Source organism: Monodelphis domestica, chromosome 4, assembly GCF_027887165.1.
Source record: "Monodelphis domestica isolate mMonDom1 chromosome 4, mMonDom1.pri, whole genome shotgun sequence".
Lineage (NCBI taxonomy): Eukaryota > Metazoa > Chordata > Mammalia > Didelphimorphia > Didelphidae > Monodelphis > Monodelphis domestica.
The window spans coordinates 359179520-359198795 of record NC_077230.1 but is presented as its reverse complement, the minus strand read 5'-3'; the positions used below and the strand labels follow the sequence as shown (position 1 = coordinate 359198795).

At 36.2% G+C, this 19276-nt stretch overlaps 1 protein-coding gene across 7 annotated transcripts in view; it reads left to right on the top strand.

Moving 5' to 3' along the window:
* Nucleotides 1-19276, top strand: part of CSMD2 (CUB and Sushi multiple domains 2) — a 1065508-nt gene that overhangs the window by 754471 nt on the left and 291761 nt on the right. For all 7 annotated transcript variants that reach the window (XM_056795117.1, XM_056795119.1, XM_056795118.1 and 4 more), the window contains 3 exons: nt 11074-11230; nt 14756-14947; nt 17886-18012. In XM_056795117.1, the coding sequence (XP_056651095.1) occupies nt 11074-11230; nt 14756-14947; nt 17886-18012 (476 nt within the window). The remainder of the gene's footprint in view (nt 1-11073; nt 11231-14755; nt 14948-17885; nt 18013-19276) is intronic.

Genomic DNA, 19276 nt, shown 5'->3' with positions numbered 1-19276 from the left:
AAAGGCCACTTAACTAATAAACAAGACAAGGAGCTGGTTTTATGGGAAAATTAATAAAATAAACCATTGGTTAATTTGATTTAAAAAGATAGCAGGAAACCAAATTACTAAAATCAAAAATGAAAAAGGCAAAATCACAACCAATGAAGAAGAAATTAAAGCAGTAATTGGGAGCTGGTTTCAATAACTACATGCCAATAAATCTGACAAATTGAAATAGTTGAATATTTACAAAAATAAAAACTGTCCAGATTAACCAAAGAGGAAATAGAATACTTAACCCCATTACAAAAATAAATAGAACAAACCATCAAAGAATTCCCTAAGAAAAAGGCCCAAGAGCCAGATGGATTCAGAAGAGAATTCTGCCAAATGTTCAAAGAACAATTAATTCTACTACTACATAAATTACTTGGAAAAATAGTGGAAGAAGGAATTCTTCAAGTTCTTTTTATGACACAAATATGGTATTGATACCCAAACCTGGAAAAACTAAAATGGAGAAGGAAATCTATAGACAATATCCCTAATGAATATTGATGCAAAAATTTTTAAATAAAGTACCAGCAAGGAGATTACAGCATTATATCACAAGGATCATATGCCATAACCAAATGAGTTTAATGCCAAGAATGCAGGGATAGGATACTATAATTACCCAATATCAATAAAAAAATATCCATCAGAAAACATGTAATTACCTTGATACAAAGAAAAAAAAAAGCTTTTGATAAAATACAAAACCCATTCCTTAGAAAAACACTTTAGTTAAAGTGAAGAGGCACTATCTAAAACCATGAGCAAGCATTATCTCTATTGGGGACAAATTAGAACCTTTTCCCAAAATATCAGAGGTATTTTATGGGTGCCCATTATCACCACTACTATTTAATATTCTTCTAGAAATGGTAGCAATAGCAATAAAAGTAGAAAAAAATTGAAGGTATCAGAAGAGTCTATGAGGACACAAAAACTATAGATTTTTTCAAATGATGTGATGGCATAAATAGAGAACCCCAGAGATCAATAAAAAACCCAGTTTTAAAAATCTAAGAACTTTAGCAAAGTTGCAGGAAACAAAATGAACTCACATAAATCAACATTTATATTCACCATCAACAAAGTTTAATAGCAGGAGATAGAAAATAAATTTTCATTTAAAATAATTGTAAACAACATAAAATACCTAGGTGTTTGCATACTAAATCAAACCCAGCAACTATACAAACACGATTACAGAACACTTTTCATGCAAATAAAATGAGACCTAAACAACTAGAAAAAATATTAATTTCTCAGTGATAGGCTGAGCCAATATAATAAAAATGACAATCTTACCTGTTAATTTACCTATTCAGTACCATACCAAACAAACTGCTTGAAAATATTTCTAAGAACAGAAAGAATGATAAAATTTATATAGAACAAAACATCAAGCATGTCAAGGAAATTAATAAAAAAAAAGATATAAAGGAAGGAAACCTAGTTGTGCTAGATTTTGAACTGTACTTTGAAGGAAACAAAACAGTTTGGTACTAGCTAAGAAACAGACTAATGGATCAATGAAATAGATTAGGACATAAGCACACAGTAGTTAATGAACATAATAACCTAATGTTTGAGAAACTGAAAAATCTAAGCTATTAGGGAAAGAACTCAATGTTTGACAAAAACTGCTCAGAAAAAGGGAGAATAATATGGTAGAAACTAGGCATAGATGAACATATCACACTATATGCCAAGGTAAAGTCAAAATGCATACTTGATCTAGAATTAAAGGGTGATACCATAAATGAATTAGGGTACACAGAAAAGCTTACCGGTCAGACTTATGGATAAGGAAAGAATTTATGACTTATAAATTTTACCTGCCTGAAAAGTCACACATCTATCCATATCATCCTCTGCTATTCCATTTTCCTTTTGCCTTAAATCTTTTCCAAACATCAGAGTCTTATCTAACCAGTCCTGTCTTCTGATTATGGTGTCAAAGTATTTAAGCTTCACTTTCAGAAATTTACTGGCCAATGAATAATCTGAACATTATAATTTCTTTATAAATAAAGACTAAAAATTAATTAGAAATGAAAAAAATCTCATCCTAAAGAATGAGTGTTGTATAATTGAAAATGTTACCCTAAAATTATTTCCCTGGAAATCCTTTATCCTTTGTTCTTCCAAATGAATTTTGTTATGGTTTTTTCTAAATCAGTAAAGAAATTTTTTGGAAGTATAATGGGTATGTCACTAAATAGATAAATAACTTCGGGTAGGATGTTCATTTTTATTATATTGGCTCATCCTACCCATGAGCAGTTAATGTTTTTCCAATTGCTCAAGTGTATTTTTAGTTGAGTAGAGAGTGTTTTGTAGTTGTGTTCATCTAGTTCCTGTGTTTGTCTCGGGAGATAGATTTCTAGGTATTTTATTTTGTCTAAGGTGATTTTGAATGGGATTTCTCTTTCTAGTTCTTGCTGCTGAGCTGTGTTGGAGATATATAGAAATGCGGATGACTTATGCGGGTTTATTTTGTATCCTGCAACTTTGCTAAAGTTGTTGATTTTTTCAATTAGCTTTTTGGTTGAATCTCTGGGATTCTTTAAGTAGACCATCATGTCATCCGCAAAGAGTGATAACTTGGTCTCCTCCTTGCCTATTTTGATGACTTCAATTCCTTTATCTTCTCTAATGCTACTGCTAGTGTTTCTGGTACAATGTCAAATAATAGAGGTGATAATGGGCATCCTTGTTTCACTCCTGATCTTATTGGGAATCCGTCTAGTTTATCCCCATTTCAGATTATGTTGGCCAATGGTTTTAGATGTATACTGTTTATTATTTTTAGGAACAACCCTTCTATTCCTATGTTTTCTAGTGTTTTTAATAGGAATAGGTGTTGTATTTTATCAAAGGCTTTTTCTGCATCTATTGAAATAATCATGTGATTTTTGTTGGATTGCTTGTTGATATGGTCAATTATGTGGATGGTTTTCCTAATATTGAACCAGTCCTACATCCCTGGTATAAATCCAACTTGATCATGGTGGATGACCCTTCTGATCACTTGTTGGAGTCTTTTTGCTAGTATCCTATTTAAGATTTTTGCATCTATATTCATTAGGGAGATTGGGCTATAATTTTCTTTCTCTGTTTTTGACCTGCCTGGTTTTGGAATCAGTACCATGTTTGTGTCATAAAAGGAGTTTGGTAGAACTCCTGCTTTGCTTATTATGTCAAATAGTTTGTATAGTATTGGGATTAACTGTTCTTTGAATGTTTGATAGAATTCACTTGTGAATCCATCTGGCCCTGGGGATTTTTTCTTAGGGAGTTCTTTGTTGGCCTGTTGGATTTCATTTTCTGATATGGGATTATTTAAGAATTCTATTTCTTCTTCTGTTAGTCTAGGCAGTTTGTATTTTTGTATATATTCATCCATATCGCCTAGATTGGTATATTTATTGCCATATAATTGGGCAAAGTAATTTTTAATGATTGCCTTAATTTTCTCTTCATTGGAGGTGATGTCCCCCTTTACATCTTTGATTCTGTTAATTTGCTTTTCTTCTTTCCTTTTTTTAATTAGATTGACCAGTACTTTGTCTATTTGGTTTGTTTTTTCAAAGTACCAGCTTCTAGTCTTATTTATTAGTTCAATAGTTCTATCACTTTCGATTTTATTAAATCTCCCTTAATTTTTATGGTCTCTAGTTTGGTTTTCTTCTGGGGGGTTTTAATTTGTTCACTTTCAAGTTTTTTTATTTGCATTTCCAATTCATTGATCTCTGCCCTCCCTAGTTTGTTAATATATGCACTCAGGGATATGAATTTTCCTCTAAGTACTGCTTTGGCTTCATCCCAAAAGGTTTGAAAGGAAGTCTCACCATTGTTATTTTCCTTGATGAAATTATTAATTGTTTCTATGATTTGTTCTCTAACTAACCAATTATGGAGTATCATATTATATAATTTCCAATTAATTTTTGATTTGGTTTTCCATATACCCTTACTGCTCACTATTTTTATTGCCTTGTGATCTGAAAAGGCTGCATTTATTATTTCTGCTTTTCTGCATTTGTATGCCATGTTTCTGTGACCTAGTGTATGGTCAATCTTTGTGAATGTGCCATGTGGTGCTGAGAAGAAGGTGTATTCCTTTTTGTCCCTATTTATTTTTCTCCATATGTCTATAAACTCTAATTTTTCTAAGATTTCATTCATTTCTTTTACCTCTTTCTTATTTATTTTTTGATTTATCTAAATTTGAGAGTGGTTGGTTCACATCTCCCACTAATATGGTTTTACTGTCAATTTCTTCCTTCAATTCTCCTAGTTTCTCCATTAGAAATTTGGGTGCTATACTATTTGGTGCATACATGTTGATTAGTGGTATTTCCTCATTATCTAAAGTCCCTTTTAACAAAGTATAATTACCTTCCCTATCCTTTTAATTATGTTTATTTTTGCTTTAGCTTTGTCAGATATCATGATTGCAACTCCTGCCTTCTTTCTATTAGTTGAGGCCCAGAAGGTCTTACTCCATCCTTTAATTCTGACCTTGTGGGTGTCTACCTGCCTCATGTGTGTTTCTTGAAGACAACATGTGGTAGGGTTTTGGATTCTAATCCATTCTGCTATTCGTCTACGTTTTATGGGTGAGTTCATCCCATTCACGTTCAAAGTTATGATTGTCACTTGTGGGCTCCCTGGCATTTTGATATCCTCCCCTAATTCTGACCTTTCTTCTTTAGCTATAACCTTTTAAGCCAGTGATTTACTTTAAATCAATCCCCCTAGACCCCTTCCTTGATATGTTTCCCTTTATAGCCCCTCCCTTTTTGTTCCCCCTCCCCCCTCTTCTTCCTTCCCTTTTTGTGTTCCCTCCCCCGTAACCCCCTTGGTTTTCCCTTCTCCCTACCCCTGTTGGATAAGATAGAATTCAAGATCCCAATGGATCTGGATGCTCTTCCCTCTCTCAGAGTTGATTTCACTGAGAGTAAGGTATAAGTAAAAACTCTCTTCCTCTCCTTCTTATAGGAGTTTTCTTCACCTCCACTTCCCATGTGTATCTTTGTGTGAGAAAGATTATTCTATTTAGTTTTTTTCTCCCCCCCATTTTTTGGATTATATCTTAGTTCCATCAACAATTCTCCTCTCCCTTTTCCTTTCTATCCTCCCCTTTCTTCATATCATCTTGATGCCCCAAATGTTCCCTATGCATGATTCTTCTTACTACTCTGATGATGCATATAATTTTTAAGAGTTACACATTACATTTTCCCCACATATTAATATATATAAATTGATATAAATGTAGTTCTTATAGAAGAGAGTTTGAATAAAAGAAAAAGATGACATTTTTCTCCTTTTCCCTTTCCTTCATATTTACCTTTTCAGGTATTCCATGCTCTTTGTTTTTCGATATCGAACTTTCCACAGAGCTCTGGTCTTTTCTTTGCAAAAACTTGGAAATCTTGTATTTTGTTGAATGCCCAAACTTCTCCCTGGAAGTATATAGTCAGTTTTGATGGATAGTTGATTCTTGGTTGAAGACCTAGCTCTCTAGCCTTTCTGAAAATCATGTTCCATGCCTTACGGTCATTCAGAGTGGAAATTGCAAGATCTTGTGTGACCCTGATTGGCATTCTAAATTGTCTTTTTCTGGCTTCTTGTAAGATTTTTTCTTTTGCTTGAAAGCTATAGAATTTGGCAATTACATTCCTGGGAGATGTCTTTTGGGGATTTAGTGTAGAGGGTGTTCTGTGAACTATTTCAATGCCTGTTTTCCCCCTTGTTCTAGAATCTCTGGGCAATTTTCTTTGATCATATCTTGTACTATAATGTCGAGATTATTATTTATTTCTGGTTTTTCTGGAAGGCCAATTATTCTCAGATTGTTTCTCCTTCCTCTATTTTCCAAGTCTATCACCTTTTCAGTGAGATATTTCATGTTCTCTTCTAATTTCTTGGTCTTTTGGCTTTGCTTTATTAATTCTTGCTCTTTTGCAAGATCATTTTCTTCCAGTTGCCTGATTCTGACTTTTAAAGCCTGTTTTTCCTTTTCAGTTTGGTCAAACTGTTTTTGTAGTTGTGTTTTTTCATGCTTCAAATTGTTGAATTCCTTTTGCATTATTTCCCACTTTTCCTGCCAGAAGGCTTCCATCTTTTTGATCATTTCCTATTTAAATTCTTCAATTGTTTGTGGAGGGTTTCCATTTCCTTTGGAGGGTATTGGAGCATTTGCTTGTGTTACCTCTTCTATCTCCTCTGTATTTTGTATTTTTGCTCCATAAAATGTGACCAAAGTCACCCCCTTCTTCTTTATTTTCTTGGTGTTTGGAGGTTTTTCTACTTCTGTACTGTTTTCCATCTCTATCTGAGTGAGAAGGACTGGCTCTTCGTGTATCTGTCTGATGGTCCAAGGCTATAGCCCCAGGTAGATTGTCCTTTCTCTGCAGCTGTTCTATCTTCCCGGGGAGGCCCAAGGTCTGTCCTCCCCTGCCTGCTGGTGTTTTGGGAATTACTGCTCTCAGTTCCCTCCAGTTGCTTCTCCGCTGCCTTACTTCCATGCTCTGGATCTGGCACAGCACTGTCCGCAAGGTATCTCAGTGCCTTTGCTGGCCCTGAGGTTTCTGTTCTTTCAGAATACCCCTACTCTCTAAGGAGGGAGGGGTTGTGGCCTCCCTAGGTTCTGAGGGCTCCTGATGCGATTAAGTTCAGCTGGTGTGGGCCGAATGATCCCCAAACCAAAAAAAAAAAAAAAAACCTCCTCCTCTACAGTCTGTGTTGAATGCCCAGAGACTGGCCCAGGTTACTTTCAAGGTAAGCCCTTTGGAGCAACCCCTTTGCCAGCCCTGAGGTTTCTGTCCTTTCAGAAACTCTGAGGGCTCTTGATGGGATTGAGTTCAGCTGGTGCCCTAAAGCTGGAATCTCCCTTGAGACTCAGATGGAAGGACCCAGTCAGGGGGATACAGGCTTCCCCCTTCTCTCTATGTTTCCCTGCCTTCTGTGTTGAGCACTGCAGAGACTGGCTCAGGTTGCTTTCAAGGTGAGGCCTTCAGAATAGCCCCCCACTGAGGCCCTTTTGCTGGCCCTGAGTTTCCTGCTGCTACCATGGGCTCAGCACTCTGGGGTGGGGGAATGGGTTCTGGGACCTTCCATCTGTCTACCCCTTAGATCCAAGTAATCTAAGGTTCTGGCTTTTGGGGGGGGCATATCTTTTGATCCAGGTTCAGGAGGGTTCCCCGGGTCTGTCCTGTTGTTCAGTTTGAATTTCGTTGTCCTAGGAGTATTCAGTTTGTGATCGGTAAGGAAGGGTTTTCAGAGGTCTAAACTTTCACTGCCTCTAAGCCGCCATCTTGACCGGAAGTCAGTACTTCTCTTAAGGGAGGTAGGGTTTTAGCTTCTTTCTTTTAGGTTTTTGCTTTAGCTGCCTTGGTGTAAGAAGTAGAAACAGTAGGAGAGACAGGTTGGGTAAAATGAGAGATACTTTCATTCTGTTGAGAAATAGTTTTGGTCATTTGAGAGATAAAATGTTCCAGGTATGCCACTCTAGTTTCCATTAAGCTATCTTTCAGCTGTTTCCTTTTCTTAGAGAGAATTAGACTACATATTTGATAAAGTTGGCATTCTTGAAATAATCCTGACAGAACAAATACTCCCAGAAAAGGTAATAATTGGAGACAATCTAAAACTGTGAGATGTAACATCTTAGTCAAGTACCCTGGTAGTAGGAGTTGTTTGAGATAGAATGGAACCTTATTCTTTACTACCTGTATCATGATATAGCACCATGGTTACACATCTACCCTTTTGCCTATTATTGAAAAGGAACAGAAGATTAATAGATGAATAAAGCTCCTACCTGGCTCACCAGACTCTTAAGGGTTAATTTTTGTAGGAGTTTGACCAAAGTGAGGAGAGCAGTTTGATAAAAGTTTAAATTAGAAGAAGTTCAGGTGGAAAATAGAAAGGAGGAATACTTTATGACTATACCTAGAATCCTAATCCAACCTAAAATTTCTTTTAAAAAATCCTATTCTAACTGTCTTTAAGGAAGGTTCTTCTGCCTGACAGAACAGGGCTAACTTATCTACACTACTCCTATCTAGAAACATATTCACTATCTACCTACTTAAGCTAATCAATGAACATTAATCACCTACAACCTCCTTAAATCCATTTCTCTATCCCAACGGTCAGTAGTAAAACTGCCTGGCAATCTCTTGACTGAGAGAGAGACTGAACTAGACCTCCTGCTCTCTAGGGAATCCCAAGGCAACCGTCCTCAACTCCCAACTCTCTCATATATCTCATCTCCTACATAATGGAATCTTCAGCTCTAGCTAACTCTCTTCTCATCTATTCTTCTCTCAGTTAGAAATCTTCTGCTCTTAAAGAGACACAGGGAGATTAAGAAAATTCCTTTAATATATCACCTCCCCCCTAAGATTCTTTGGGAGACTAGTCTCCCCAGTGGATCTTTCAAACAAAACTACCTTATATTCTATATTATAAACAGGGAGAAGTAAAAAGAGGAAGAAAAAAAGCAAAACATATCTTTCAAACATGTAAGTCTCAAATTATATACAATTACAAATATTTACAGTAATAAAATAACACAATTCTGACTATACAGAAACAAGAACCTAAAGATATTCATCTAAATTCACCTTACAGTTGCTTGCTATATAAAAAATACAAGAACATTATATAAATATAATAGCTAGAAGCCTTGAGGCCTAGCTCAGTGTTCCAGCAAGAGTTGCCTGTTGGAATTCCTGAGGCCAGATAAAAAGCAAGTAAGAAAGACAGTTGGCTGTGGAAGGTCCTGTTCCCAGCAGGCTTTGGCCATTGTTCCCTCTGTATGACATGCATCTGGGAGTGGTTAGCTACCTAGCCTAACTTCTGATAGTCCAAATCTCAAGTACTAAATACCTACTCCTCAAGCTACTCTCATCTATAGCATCTTACTCATTTGTCTGAGGTCTTATCCCTTTCTAAAAAAGTAGTCAGCACTTCGTCTACTGGGGGTAGAACAATAGGGACATCAATAAATTAAAAAGGTATCTCTTATATTTGAATTACAAGAGGAAATAGTGTTTAGTAAGGACAAGACTTTTGGGTTGCCAAGTCTTCAGGAATAAGTGCCCCAAGAAGTCAATTTTTCTTTGGCAGCATAAGCTGGGTAAAGATCGGTGTATTCTGAGGAAGGAAGGAAGGACACAGAATTAATTAAGTGCCTACTATGTGCTAGATACTATACTGAGTTATATATATATAATTATTGAATATTGAATAGATTGAAATAGATTGAATAAGAGATATCTATATATGTATATGTATTTTTGAATATATAATTATTGAATATTGAATAGATTGAAATAGATTGAATAAGAGATATCTATATATGTATACATATATATATATAGATATCTCTTATTCAATCTCATTGAATAAGAGATATCTATATATATATATACATATATATATATAGATATCTCTTATTCAATCTCAATAAATCATTGGGAAGTAGGTACTAGTAATATTCTAATTTTACAGTCGTGGAAATGGAGTCAGTTAAAGGTTAATCAATTTGTTGAGGGGCTCATGTTAAGTGTCTGAGGCCATATTTGAACTTGACTATAGTTTTATTGCTCTTTCTGTTGTACTACTAGCTGCTTTTCTATAATGAGAAGAATGGCATAATTAGAACTAGAGGACCAGGTAAATCCTAGTTTTGCTTCTTATTCTTTGTATCAGCTTTGGCAAGTCTCTCTAGGTTCCAGCTTCCTCATTTATAAGATACAATGGTAATACTGTAGATGATTTTTAAGGTCCTTCTTCTTTTGAGTCAGTGGTCTTATGACCTGTGTCTTTGGGTTTTGTCCAGGGATTATTGAGATAGAAATTCTTAAACATTTTTGTGTAATGGACCCCTCTGGTAGTGTGGTGAGACTTATCGTCATTTTCTCAAATTAATGTTTTTAAATACATAAAATTACAAAGGAAACCAATTATATTGAAACATAGCTATTGAAATATAGTTTTCTTAAACAAGGTCACAGCCTGTAGGTTAAGAGCCCCTGATCTAGTGCCAAAAGGCCCAGGTACCAACCTTGTCTCTGCTTCTTATTAGCAGTGTTGCTATAGACAAATTATTTAATTTTCCCAGGCCTCAGTTTCTTCCTCTATATAAGGAGGTAGTGGTTATTGTTTAGTTGTTTTCAGTTGTATCCAACTCTTCAGAGAATCCATTTGGGATTTTCTTGGCAAAGATACTGGAGGAGTTTCCCATTTCCTTCTCCAGCTCATTTTACAGATGAGGAAAATGAGGCAAACAGGATCAAGTGACTTGCCCAGAGTCACAAATGTCTGAGGCCAGATTTCAATTCACAAAGATGAGTTTGACTCCAGATGTACCACTTGATCTTCACTGCCACCTAGCAGCCTTCATAAAAAAGGAGTTTAGACTAAATAGTTTCTGGGGTTCTTTACAGTTCTAGATCTGGGATCCAGTTGTAAGAGAATTTAGGTGGTGGGATACACAGATTGCAGAACGCTTAAAGAGTTACTCTCCACTGAAACAAAATAACCAAAGATGCTTAAAGACTGAAGTCTTCCTGTATCAAGTGTTGAGTCAATAAAAGGACTAAGGGTGAGAGCAAAAGACAGTCAGGGCATCTACACAGTTACTTTCTCTTCTTTTTTTCCCTCCTTCCTCCTGCCCCTACTTTCTGTCATTCCTGTTTTTTATGCTACCTCTGCTTTTTTTCATATCTGCTACCTCTACTATCTCAGCTATCTCTTGTCACTGGCTCCTCTCCTTTACCCTCTCTAAAACTGCCACTCTTGTCATGATCTCTGCCTTCATGCTGTCTCCATTCTGTCATTTCCATTATACTATTTCTACTTTATTGCATCCTATTGTTTATACTCCCTCCAATCAATCTTACTCAGTTTTAAATTAATCTCACATTCAGAGCTTTGTTGTAACTGCTTTTAAGTAAACTCATGCTTAAGATATTCCATAATTCTAAAGCAATAGTTTGGCCTTGTCTTTCCTGTGCCCAGGTCTATGATGGCAGCAATAATTCTGCGCGCTTGCTGGGTGTATTCAGTCGCTCAGATATGCTGGGGGTCAGTTTAAACAGCACATCCAGCAGCCTGTGGCTTGATTTTATTACTGACTCTGAGAACACCAGCAAGGGATTTGAACTTCAGTTTTCCAGTAAGTATTGTTGTTGTCATTTTTGTATTTGGGAGGGTACTGAAAACATACTGTTCTTGCCTTCATGGTAGATGTGGAGAAAATGTAATTTTATCTCTGTTAACTATCACCTTATGGATTTGGTTTTCTAAGGCTAATACTCGAAAGACTGACTACTTCATTTTAGTAACTAGCCCTTAAATTCAGGTAAGCTGCCACCATGTGGATGATGGACTCTCATCTCTAAGGTCTCTTATAGGGATAGTTAATTGATGCAAATATTGTACCATGCTTTTATATCATTTTCTCTTTTTAAAATGTTTAAAAGAAGTTATTGTTATTGAAGTTATTTGCATAACATGGACTCGCTACATTTATAAAAATAATATACACTTAGAAGATTTTAAAAAGTAGTAACACTAGAAAATAACCTTTCCTACTACTCTTTTAACTATTCAATTAATTTGTAATGGGTTTTAAAAATATCCTTTGCTTGTGGATTTTAAAAGAGAATTTTTAATTCTCATATCAGATATTTTGGTTGTCTGACAGCTCTCAAGGTTTTATATAATTTCCTTAGTACATGGAACTGAAGCCTCACTATAACCTTTCTTTTATGTAGCTTTAATAACTCTTGTAGGGGAGAATTTTCCTTATGACGTATTCCAGCACTATGGAAAATACTTTTCTACATTTTCCTCCTTTTATAGCCAGAAAGGTCAAGTTGTACTATATTTTCCAAAATGCCCTTGGATCCTTTTTCTAATCAAGAGACTTTTTTAGCTCCTTTGCTAGGATGTTCCAAGCCTTGTCCTTCTCTTAGAGAAGTGATATGTTGTAATTGTATTTGAAGTCAAAGAACCTATGTTTAATCCAAACTCTGCCACTTACTACCTGCATGACTTAGGACAAATTAATTAACCTGTTTTGACATCAGTTTCCTCATCTGTAAAATAAGCCAGTTCAGGATGTTCTTAGCCTTTTTTGTGTCATAGACCTCTCTGACAGTCTTACCCCTCAGGATATTTTTAAATGCAGGAGACAAAAGATATAGGACCATGAAAGAAACCAATCATGTTGAGTTACATATCAAAATATTTTCAAAGTTCACTTATCCCAGGTTAAGAATCTCTCAGACAGATGATCTACAATCTCTTCTAGCTCTAAGTCAATGATCTTGTGATACTTAATTGCATGTATTGATGTTTATGTAATTATATTACAATAAAAAATATTTAAGTGTCTATTACATGCCTGGCACTGTGTTAGGCTCTGGAAATTCAAAAACAAAGACTGAAACAATCTCTACCTTGAAATGAGTTTACATTCTAGTGGAGGAAACAAATATATATGTGTGTGCCTACATTTATATACAAATACATATATATGCATACACTATAAATATAAAACATAATTAATGAATACATATGTGAGAATTTTGTACATATACATATACATACCCAAAATAATTAAATATAAGTTGATCAGTTGGATTAGGAAAGACTTCATTTAGGAGATGACACCTGAGTTGCATCTTAAAGGACAATAAGGCTTCTATGAAGTGGAGATAAAGAGAGTGGGCATTACAGATATGGAGGAAAGTCAGTGGAAAGGCATGGAACTGGAAGATAGAGTTTTGTGAAAAGAAGAAAGAGAAAGCCCGTTTATCCTTATTGCAGAATCTGGGAAGGGGAATGATATCCACTGAGGATGTAAGTCAATATATGGCCAGGCTGTGAAGGGCTTTAAGAGCTAATGTTCAAGGCAGTGTGGGAAAGCACTGTAGTTGACTTTATAGAGGAGTCAAATGGTTGGTTCTGAGATTACTTCAGCTCAGCATATGGGATAGATTGGAATGGTAAGAGACAAGGAAACCAGTTGGGAAATTGCCAATAATCTAGAAGATGAGGGCCTGAATCAATGTAGTAGTTGTCAGAGTAGATAAAATGATTTGGATATGAGATATCTTGTGAAGGCATAAATGACAAGATTTGGAAAATTATTGAATACATTAGGTGAGAGATAATGAAGATGATGGTTAATGCTAAGATTATGAACTGAAGACACTGGAAGGATGTCTAGGACAGAGACTGGAAAGTTTGGAAGGTTGAAAGGTATTAGGAGAAAGCTAAGATACATTTTAGATTTGTTGAGCTTGGTATTTTTCCAGGATGTTCATTTTGAAATGCTTAGTTAAGTGACACCTGGGCAGCTCAGTGGATAGAGAATCAGGCCTGGAGATAAGAGGTTCTGGGTTCAGATCTTTCTAGCTGTGTGACCCTGGACAAGTCACTTAGTCCTCTTTGCCTAGTTCTAACTGCTCTTCTGTGTTGGAACTGATAATAAGTAAGATGGAAGGTGAGGGTTTAAAAAGAAAAAAAGAAATGCTTGGTGAGCGACCTGTGAAACAGATAGGAAACTTAGGGAAGAGATTTGATGTTGATATATAGATTGGGTGCTATTTGCCTAAAAAAGATAGTTAAATCCATGGAAATTGATGAGGTTACACACACATGTACATACGTACATATATACTTATATACTCAGAATTAATACTGTGATTTTTGGATCTAAAAATTTTCCACCAGGGCATAGAATTAGCCTACATTTAACTACAGTGTCTTGTTTTAACAGAACCATTCCATTTTCAACAAAACTTACTTTTAAAACACAGAGAGATTTTTTTGATAGACTCTTTGATTTCAATATTAAAGGAATTCTTGGTGAGGAAATTACTCTTATCACTGCATATTGATACCTGCTTTGCAATTTATAGTCGTAGTGATTTATCTGGGGCACCAAGAAGTTAAATGACTTGCCCATGGAAAAATAGCCTGGATGATGTGTCAGAAGGAGACTTGATCTAAGGTTTATTTTTATTCTGAGGTCATCTCTTCATTCAGTAAAGAGGTTGCTTTCTAATCCTAATATAATGTGCTTTTAAAGTAGAATTAGAAATGAATTTTCCCCCATTTTCCATCCTACCAGAAATGGTCGTTCACCAACATGGACTTATCAAACATCCACTAATGATAGAGCACTTTGAATGAATACACAATCAGTGGAATACCGAGCTTTTACCTTGAAGAACTCAAATGTCAGCTGGGCAGACTGGTCACATCCATTAGCACTTTGAAGACATATATAACTCAGTATAATGTATTTAGAGTACATTATTGTTGAATAGATTCAAAATAGAGAAGAGAAGCAATCGGGATTTGTTAGCATTAATCAGGAAAGATTTCCTGTAACAAATGAGTTTTGAATGTGTATAGAGAAATAGTTTGTCTTAATTGAAGAGTTGAAAAGTCTTTCTGGATATAGGCAAGCACACATGCAAAAACACAAAGATGAGAAACAATTAGTTGCTTCTAAGGAGTTTGTTTGTTACCTAGCTTTCTTCTTGCCCTTCTCAGAAAAGGCAGGAGTGAAGTCAGTGTGGTGATTATTGTCCTCTTATCTGCCCTTATTAGGGTGGGTAAGAGGATTTCCTTGAGGGTTTCTGAATGTGGGTCACTTTTTTACAATTGTATTTTTCTCTGCTAGGTTTTGAACTCATCAAATGTGAGGATCCTGGAATCCCCCAATTTGGCTACAAAGTACATGATGGAGGTCACTTTGCAGGAAGCTCAGTATCTTTCAGCTGTGACCCTGGGTATACCCTCCGTGGCAGCCCAGTTTTGATGTGCCTGACCGGAGAGCGCAGGGCCTGGGATAGACCTCTACCCATTTGCATTGGTAAGATTGCTATGCTTCCCTATCCCCATTGCCTATTCTTTTGATAAAATAATAAAATTAACTTGCTATTTGATGATGTCATTATCAAGATTTGATATAAATCTTCTCAGTCTGAGGATGTCAGAATAGAAATTATAAACCACATCTTTGTGGCACTTTTTTACTTTACAAAGTACTCTCACATCCATGTTTTTATCCTTACTATGTCAGACAGGCATATAAAAAACAGCCAATCTTATTCCCATTGGATAGATAGGAAAAATGAGGCCTAGGTGTGTTAAATAGCTAAACCAAAGTCACATAGCTACTTGGTGGCAGATTTGAGACCAGATTTCAGACTCCTGACCTCTGCCCTATGCTCTCCACCCCCATATTCTTCCTAATCCTTCCGTTATATGTTATTTTAACAGATATGCTAATAAAGAACTGATATAGTTAATTGAAAAAATACTGGTTGGAAGACTTAGTATATTTGTTCTAGTGTGAGTTTCAACATTAGTTCTCCAAAGTCAGTAGTTCAGAGATTTGAAGTAGAGGTGCCAGAAATAGATACAACAAAGGCTCTGGTGTGGTATGTGGAAAGCTAGATAAAATCCAGGAAAGATGCAATGAGCTTGGCTTGCTCTCGAGCTTCAGGGAGTATGCTGGCCTTTATCTCCACCTTATGCAGAAGGTGCTGCTTAGAGCAGTTTAGAAGGTCTCTTATGGGTTGTCAGAGGAGAGAATCCCTATATCAATCCCTTCTAGAGTCTGGAAACTTTTGGAATTTTCAGTTGCCCTAATTACATGTGGGCTTTGTATATATGCCTGGCCACTACTGAACCTTGTTGGTGCCCACTCTAACTTGTGGATACTGAATGGCTTTGGCCAAACTTTTCAGTCTCCATTTCCCCACCTATAAAATGGAGATCTACATATAATTCCTTTCCCTACTTCCTTCATGGGGATATTGTAAGAAAGAATAAGATAATAAAGCAACTCCTCTAATCTAAGGCATCTTCTGTGGGCACTATATCCCCCCACTGGGACTAGACCATGGTAAAGGGAAAAGAAAGGCAAAGATATTCTTATGGCTTTGTGCTCTACTTGCCTCTCTCTCCTCTCCTGCCCAGAATTCTCTTCTATCTCCTTTCGTAAGTACTTTGTCATCTATGTCCTTTTGTGATTTTTTTCCTGCTCTTCTCTCCCAACCTACTCTCCTTACTTCTAGCCCAGAAATTCACTTTCATATGAAAGAATGTACATAAAATGCTTTGCAAACCTTAAAGCACTGCATAAATGTCTGTAACTATTATTTTTTACTACTATTCTTACTCCATCAGAACTCATCTGTGCCTTAAGGACTTTCTTTACCACACTTCACACTGGTCAATATAACCAGATTAATATCCTCTGAAATGGGAATGGTCGAGGATATCTGTAATGCTATCAGTCCTCCATATAACCTATGCTTTTCAGTATTGCCTTCATTACCTTAACCCAAAGTAGTGTCCATTGTTGGTTAAGGAGTTCAGGATTTCCTGGGAAAATGAAATAAAAGCTATTTGCTCCCATCCCTCCTTCATACCCTGGAGGTCAGGCTATATGCCTCATCCTGTCTATAGGTGGGCCCCATTTTGAGCAAGCTGGATACCGCTTGTAACCAGAAATAACTTCACATTTTGAGATACCCTGAGAATGCCAAAACATTGAAGAATTAAGAAGCATCAGAGATGTCTAAAGTCTAATCAGCATGGAAATTAAAGATCCATAAAGGTAGATAAAACAGTGATCAAGCAAACCCTGAGAGTGTGCTAGGCTTTGTGTTAATAAACACTGGTAACAAAAATAAGGACAAGAAACACAGTCTTTACCTTCAAGGAGATTGTATTTTAATGGGGGAAGAAAAAATTAAAGGGACCTGGAAAGTAAGATGAGAGAGGAGCAAGGCAACTGGTATAGAGAAGAAGGAAGCAAATTAAAGAGTAAAATTGCATGTTAAAAGATTCATGGTTGACCCTTCCTGAAAAAGTGGCATGAGCAGCATTTACCATCATTCAGGAGTTTGAGACCTTGAAGTATAGATTTCTCTAAGGCAGTAGGACAGCTAATGAGGATAAGGAGAAAACAACATGGGTTTAGGTTCCATCAGAGGCAGAATTTGCAGATAAGTCACTCCCGTTCACATTATATCAAACCTTGAGAAGTCAATGAACTAATGAGTTTTAAAGTGCTTTGCAAAGCAAAGTGTTCTATAAATGGCACCTATTTGTGTACTTGTTGTTATTTGGTATGTATTTTTATTATTTATTGTTATTGTTATTTTAGTGAGTTTAATTTATACTTGTATTCTAACTCCAGCTGTGTAGTTTTAGTCTATTTCTTCTATAAAATGAATAGTTATGTTGGATTTTTACAGTTCCTTTCTTCTTTAACATGCTATTGTTATATGATTCTTATTTTCTTCCCCAGCATATCTACCTATCTTCAACTGTCCTTTCTTCATCTTCCTATGTCCCTTTTACTCTCATGTCTGTGGCCCATTGGCCCTTGTTTTTTTCCCAGCACAGCTTGTTCTAATCTGATAGAATTTGGGGGCTCAGAGTCAACTCATGGTGGAGCGCTTTTTGTATGTCCAACTCTGATCTCTGGACTGAAGAGTCCCATTTTAAAGTTCTTATTTCCTTGAGTTTATGATATTTTAAGAGTTTTATGATAATATTAAAAGGGCTGCACATTTCTTCTCTGATAACTTCTTTTAACAGGCAAAATTGCCAAAGGAAAATGTCAGCATGCTAGGCTACTCCTGTCTCTGAGGCCCCAGCACATCCTGGGATTATTGCTTTCACCTTGTGCCACTGGAGGGTCTCAGAAAAAGATGTAGTTCAGATTCTGAAATGGCATAATTCTTTGTATTGGGTTTTTTCTTTTCTGCTCACTCTGTTGATATTTCTTTCAGCTGAGTGTGGAGGGACTATCAAAGGAGAGGTGTCTGGGCAAGTGCTATCACCTGGGTATCCAGCTCCATATGACCACAATCTCAACTGTGTCTGGACTATTGAAGCTGATGCTGGCTGCACCATAGGGTGAGTGAAAGGGGCTCGAGCAGGCAGTGGCCTTGTTCCAAGGAATATTACTTCATAATGACTGCTTATGTCGTGAGAAAAAAACTCAAGGAAAAGAACCAGGACTTCATGTGCTACCCAGGTTGTTTTGCACTTTCTAATCATTGTAGTTGCAATAAGGCATTCTAGCATCTCCAAATGGCTTTGGGGTAACCTAATTTTTTTTTTTCAGTCTACTCAAAACAGTGATTGGTGTAAGCAAGAGTTTATTAGCACTTTAGGAAATTGAGGTGAATTCAAGTATTAAATCTTTTTAAAGTCATCAAGAGATTGGGCCTTAGATATCATATCCTGGTTATCCATTGACCTCAGCAGTTGCTACATTGCCTCCTGTGTCTAAGCTAGGTCTTGTAATCTTGTTTTATTAACCACTTATTGGGACACCATATGGCTACAGTACATAAATGTGGCATGTCTTCTTGGTAATGTAACCCCTTAACAACTGAGGTTCCTCTTTATAGTAGCTTTTACATGCTTTTATCATTCTCAAAAAAATAACTTATAATTACCATGGACACAACCAATTAACACGACACCTATATGTTAGTATACCTTCCTTATATTACAGTAACATTATAGGATATATGAATAATACCCATATAATTGAACTGTCCTACCCAATTATGTCTCCATGTAATCTCTATCTATCTAGAATAACAGAGAAATTGCTGCTTTTTTTTTTTTTACTATTGGATTGAGCTTTTGAAGTCACCACTCAGGAATCTTTTATTATCCGAAAATTCTCACTAAGCATCTGTCATATATTCAGACCTTCACTTAGCCACTCTATAAATGACAATATCCTTGTCTTCAAAGTAGGTACAGGATAACTGAGAATTAGTGCCCATATGGATAGAAATCATTCACAAAGATGTATTAGATAAGTCCAAATAAAAACAAAATCCCAATGAGTCAACTACAATAAAAAAATCCATTAAGACCCAAAGTAAAAGATTTGATGTAGAGTGCCAGGCCAGATACAATAAATGCTCTGGTGTGGTATGTGAAAAGCTAAATAAAATCCTATCAAGACAGCAAACTTAAGTTGAAGGTATACTGCATCCTGGTTTTCCTCAAGGGCTTTAGGGTATATACTGGTCTTTATCTCCACCTTATTGTGTGGGAGTAAGAACCATAGGAACTGCTTTGAAATGTTTTACAGGGTCTCTTATGAGCAGTCAGAAAAGAGAATGCCCAAATAAAGCCTTTCCAGAGTCTCACAGTG